We start from the raw sequence: 6,010 nt of genomic DNA, 5'->3' as shown, positions 1-6,010 counted from the left end.
TTCCATGGAAGTACACAGAAAACCTTTTGGTCTTCCCCCACTGCTCCTCCCAAGCTCCTTCAATTCAATGACCCTGCCCAACAGGTTGGGCTGGCCCAGCCTGAAGAAAAACCATCCCAAATCCTAACTTCAGCCTGACCTGTGTTGTGTGTCTGTGTGTTGAGTGAGCCCATCAGCTAGCAAGTCTTCTTAGAGTTAAAGGAGAGAGTGCTGGCAAAGAGCCAACAGATTCTTGGCCTACAAGCATTGCTTCTCTGTGATTTCATTATGCCATCTGGCTGCCAATGGAACTCAAAACTTGGAAGGCAGAAGACAATGTTATCTGGGATTCACTGTGCCCAGCACCCAAAGTGCCAAATTCCAGGAGGACAAGAACTTTAGCCAATGACAACTCATCCTCTCCTACTCCACCTCCTCCAAAGTCCAACTCAGGCCCAGGAGGTAGGGCAAGGTCACGGAGCCTCAGACATCCCAAGCAGAAGTGTCCTTTGAACCAAGTGTCCAGACAGTGGAGGTAAAATTGGAAACACACAGGGTAGAGGGAGACATTGAAGAAAACCTCACTGTTGGAATATGTTGAAAAGAACACAAGCAAATTTAAACAGACCACTCTCTGGACATGACTGAAGCAGGAACGGAGGGGAAGGTAGTGAAATAATCCAGAATTTCAATGCTTTTGAATGTTATTAGTGATACTGACCTGTGACGATGGGATCCCCGGGGAGGCCCGGGACTTGAGATATTTGTGTAATTTATTTAATTTAAACAGCATTCTCCTTTTGTTCATTTTGGTAATAAAGTGATTTTGAAATGTGAACAAATGCATGTTTTTGGGTGGGTTTTTTTTTTTAAGATTTCATTTATTTATTCATGAGAGACAGAGAGAGAGAGGCAGAGACACAGGCAGAGGGAGAAGCAAGGTCCACGCAGGGAGCCCGACATGGGACTGGATCCAGGCATTCCAGGACCATGCCCTGAGCTGAAGGCGGTTGCCCAACCGCTGAGCCACCCAGGCATCCCGTGTTTGGGTGGTTTTACAGCAAGGCAAAGCAAGTCATCTCCAGAATAAGCTGGCCTTGCTATGCACTGTCCTAGAAGGAAATAACAGGCAGCTAAGACCAATTCACCGACACGGTGGAAGATTTCAGGACACTTCTCTCATGGTGGATAAATCATATGGATTAAAAAAAAAATAGTATGGTATGAAAGAGTTAAACAACACAGCAAACAATCCTGATCTGGCAGACGTGTTGAATTGTGCACATGCCATTAAAATTTATACTTCTTGAGTACACATGAAATGTTTACAGAAGTTGATCACCTTATAGGCTCTAAATCATTTACCTCTCAACAAATTTCAGAGAATAGGTATCCTTCCACAGTCTCTGGCCACAATGCATTGAAGCTACAAGTCAATATCAAAAAGATAACTTGCACAAAAAATAATGCCTTTAGAATTTTTTAAAAGATATTTCTAAATAACTCAGAGTCAAAAAAGAGATCATATGGAAAATTGAAAACCGACTTAAACAAGAATGAAAATGCTGTGTATCAAAACTGTGCAGGGAGAGGTACCTGGCTGGCTCAGACAGTAGAGCATGCAACTCTTGATTCCCCCTCTCCCCCATTGGGTGCAGAAATTACTTAAAATATTCAAAAAAAAAGAAAAGAAAACAGTTGAAAACTAATAAACCAGATGTTCAATCATGGTAGTTAGGAAAAGAAAACAAATAAACTCAAAAAAAGCAAAGGAAAAAAGATAGTAATGATAGTATAGCTATCACTGTTTATTGAATGGTTACTATAAGCTATGCACTCTTCTAAGTGTTTAAGTTTTTAAGTCTTAGCTCTATGAATCTTCCCAACAACGCCAAGAGGTACATACTATTATTATCCCCATTTTATGGATGGGAAACTGAGACTCAGAAAAGTTTTAATTAAGTTTCACACTCAACACAACTTCATGAACATGAAGGAGCTTAAGATTTCAAGCCAGGGAATCTGGCTACAGAGCTTAAGCTCTTAACTACTACAAAGTTGAAATCTTAAGTGAAATGAATAAATTGCTAATAAAATATAATTAACTAAAATAGAATTAAAAAAACAGAGGGTGCCTGAGTGGCTCAGTCAGTCAAGCATCTGCCTTCTGCTCAGGTCATGATCCCAGGGTCCTGGAACCCAGTCCCTCAGTGAGGAGTCTGCTTCTCCCTCTCCTTCTGCCCCTTGCCCCTGCTCATGCATATGCACACACACACACACACTCTCTCTCTCTCTCAAATAAGTAAATAAAATCTTAAGAAAAAAAACAAAACAGTAGAAAGTCTGTTAACTATTAAGTAAGAGAAAACACCAGGCCCAGATACTTTATTTTTTTAGAATTGTTAAAAAAAAAATTAGATTTCTGGTCCAATTGTGTGTGTGTGTGTGTGTGTGTGTGTGTGTGTAACATATATATAATGTACAATATATAATATATTATATATAATTATATATATAATATATCATATATATATATGGTGCCCCAAGGACTCAGGCTATCTCCAGCTCAGCTCTCTGCCCTCCCCTGGTACAGAATGCACCATCATGGTCCAACATGGTTGCTAAGGCTCCAGCCATGAAAGTCTGAGCAGGAGGGAGGGATTTAAGAAGAGCATGTCCATAAAACATTGCCTTGAACCAAACACGTGCAACACTTCTTATCCTCCATTCATTAAATGTAGTTATACTGCAAAACCTAGCTGCCAGGGACTGGGAAATGTGTTCTTGCAGCTAGATAGCCGTATGTTGAGCTAAAATTCAGGATTCTTGTTACTTAGAAAGGAGAATGGGTACTGGGGTCAGCTAGAAATCTCTACCATATTGTCTAATGAGATTTCTGAGGCTGCTATACATTTGATACCAAATCCAAAAAAGGACATTATTAAAAAGAAGAGCTACAGGCCACAATCAAATTATAAACAGAATTGCAAAAATCCTAAAAGAAAACCCAGCAGTGGGCTTATCCAAGTAATGGTTTTTCCCAGGGTGGTTTACATTTTTTAAATTTATCAATGTGATTCACTACATTAACAGCCTAAGGGAGAACCGTGTTCTGCCTGACATGGAGGCATTTTTTAAAGGTATAATAACTTTAAAATAAAAATATAAATAAATAAATAAATAAAGAAAGAAAGAAAGAAAGAAAGAAAGAAAGAAAGAAAGATATAATAATTAAGACAGTCATATTAGCATAGAAATAAACAAAGAAACCAATACAAAAAAGTAGTCCCATAACAGGCCTGTTCGCGTCTGAAAACCTAGTAAATGACACAGCTGGCACTGCAGATAGCTCAGGAAAGGACAGAATATTTAAGGAATGGTGTTGGGGAAATCAGTTATCTAACTGGAAAAAAAATAAAATTTGACCCTGACCTTATATCATTTACAAAAAGTCAATTCCAGATGGAGTAAGAACTTTTCTGTAAGAGTTTAAACGTTTTATTTTTTTTAAAGATTTTATTTATTTATTCATGAGAGACACAGAGAGAGAGGGGCAGAGGGAGAAGCAGGCTCCATGCAGGGAGTCTGACATGGGACTCGATCCCGGGTCTCCAGGATCACGCTTTGAACTGAAGGCGGCACTAAACCGCTGAGCCACCCAGGCTGCCAAGTTTATGTCTTTTAAAAGACAATATATTAAGGGACGCCTGGGTGGCTCAGTGGTGGAGCATGTCTTCGGCTCAAGTCATAATCTATTGGTTCTGGGTTCGAGTCCCACATCCAGCTCCCTGAATGGAGCCGGCTTCTCCCTCTGCCTCTCTCTTTGTGTCTCTCATGAATAAATAAATAAAATCTTTTTCAAAAAATTATACATAGAGTTTTGTGTGTATGAAATTAAAGACTTTATTAACCTTGTAAAAATAAAAAATAAAAATAAAACAGACATACACCTTATATGTGAGTATTGGAGGGCATGAAAAAACCGTGAATAACCCATCAAAATACTATGAGTGAATGTCTCTGGATAGTGATTTTTTTATTTTTCATATAAAAGGCAAAAGTTTAAAACTTTTAAAAGATGACACATCAAAATTTATTTACGACCTTGAAATAGAGAAAGATTTACTAAGCAAGTAAACAAGAAGGACTAACAATGTAAGAAGTATGATTTGTTTTCTTTATACTTTCTAGTATTCTCCAAATAATTCACAAGGGCCTAAGTGCTATATTAATTGTACAATCATAACAGTTTTGAAGTTTGATAGACATTAAGCCACTTTGTACTAAAAATTCTGCTGATGTCCATACTTTTTAAAAAATTTATTTATTTATTTTAGGAGTGGTGGAGGGACAGAGAGAAAGGGTGAGAGAGAATCCCAAGCAGATTCCCTGAGAAGTTTAGGGCTTGATCCTGCAATCCTGAAATCATAACCCAAGCAGAAATCAAGATCAGATGCTTGATTTCCCAGCTAACTCAGCCACATCCCCAGTGTTTATACTTTTAAAAACTCATTTCAGGGATCCCTGGGTGGCGCAGCGGTTTGGCGCCTGCCTTTGGCCCAGGGCGCGATCCTGGAGACCTGGGATCGAATCCCACGTCGGGCTTCCAGTGCGTGGAGCCTGCTTCTCCCTCTGCCTGTGTCTCTGCCTCTCTCTCTCTCTCTCTGTGACTATCATAAATTAAAAAAAAAAAAACAAACTCATTTCAACTCTAATGTTCTATACCTTAGGCTGAGTGGTGAATACAAAAATGTTCGTTATATTATTCTTTACATCTTTCTGTTTGTATGAAATGTTTCATAATAGTGTTTTTTGATTGCTATTGAAAAGTAAATATATGATTGTAGTTTTTTGTTTGAGGCAATAATTTTTAGGAGGAGGAGGAGGAGGAGGAGGACTACTGAAAGGGAGCAAGATACTCCCTCTCTGAGTTTTGGCAAACACCAGGAATATGAATTTGCATCTTTGGCCATGAGTAGCTATGCAGCCCTACTATTGTTTTTTTTCTAGAGAATTCTAAAATATGTGACTGGTGGCCAATTAAATTGCATCAAGGGATGTAAAAGCAATCTTTTTTCTGGTTCCAATAAACCTCATTTTATTCTCTGCGTCCTAAGGTTTTATTTTTCCAAAATGATCCTTTACTCTGAACAGCTATGAAATTTCAGTTTATTAAATACATCAAAATAATTAAAAACAATCTTTCTCAAAATCCTTCAGTATTTGCCTCTAAAACTCTAGTATTTGCAGAGAGTTGCAAAAAATGCAGCGTTTACATTAATATCAAAAACACCTTCAGCGAATTCCTAAAGAGGAGCAAGCCCTCTGATCATTCAAAGTAGCGTCTATAGATAAGGTAATACTGCCTCAATTTCAGGTTCGATAAAGCCAGGGACCCAGAGGCTCCCGCCCCCCACCCCACCCCACCCCACCCCACCCCCACCCCCGGATCTGGGGGACTGGTCATCAAGTTCTAAACTTCAGAAGTGAGAAGCAGATTAAAGTCTGATACGCTTTGCTGATTTTATTTAGCCTTTCCCCCCTATTATGTGACGAGTCCTACAGCGAGGGATTCTGCGAACCTCAGAGCAGAAGGTCAAGCGCACGTAAAACCGGACGTGCACCGGGCGCGCTCACCTTTGCTCCACTTCTGCCTGCCCCGCGGGGAGAAACCACAACTCCCAAGAGGCCCTGCGGCCCTGGGCGGAGCCGTCCCCTCATTGGCTGTTCCGCAGCTCCCGGCAAGCGGCGATTGGCCAGGCCTGGGGAGAGGGTGGGACTAAGGCAGTTGCGGGACTGGGAGCGGTGACAGGACGGCTAACGCGGGCTGGTGGTGCAGGTCCAGACTCCGGCTGCAGACCGAAGACAAGCATGGCCCCGCAGTGCGTCTGCGTGCTGGCTCTGGCGGCTGTGCTGCTGCCAGGCGTCTCCACCATGTCCAGAGTGAAGGGCCGGGAGCAGCACATCCCTTCTCACTTCAGCCAAGGCGAGCGCTTCGCCATGAAGGAAGCGCTGAAAGGTGAGCCGGGTC

The 6,010-nt window shown here is 41.0% G+C and overlaps 1 protein-coding gene across 1 annotated transcript in view; it reads left to right on the top strand.

Moving 5' to 3' along the window:
• The first annotated feature begins 503 nt into the window (after positions 1 to 503).
• The window catches only part of PM20D1 (peptidase M20 domain containing 1), a 29,379-nt gene continuing 23,872 nt past the window's right edge, over positions 504 to 6,010 (top strand). Inside the window, exons 1-2 of the mRNA XM_025991378.2 lie at positions 504 to 646; positions 5,819 to 5,998. Coding sequence (XP_025847163.2) covers positions 5,851 to 5,998 — 148 coding nt within the window. The 5' untranslated portion in view covers positions 504 to 646; positions 5,819 to 5,850. The remainder of the gene's footprint in view (positions 647 to 5,818; positions 5,999 to 6,010) is intronic.

Source organism: Vulpes vulpes, chromosome 5 (assembly GCF_048418805.1).
Source record: "Vulpes vulpes isolate BD-2025 chromosome 5, VulVul3, whole genome shotgun sequence".
In the NCBI taxonomy this organism is placed as follows: domain Eukaryota; kingdom Metazoa; phylum Chordata; class Mammalia; order Carnivora; family Canidae; genus Vulpes; species Vulpes vulpes.
This window is presented reverse-complemented; position numbering and strand designations above follow the sequence as displayed.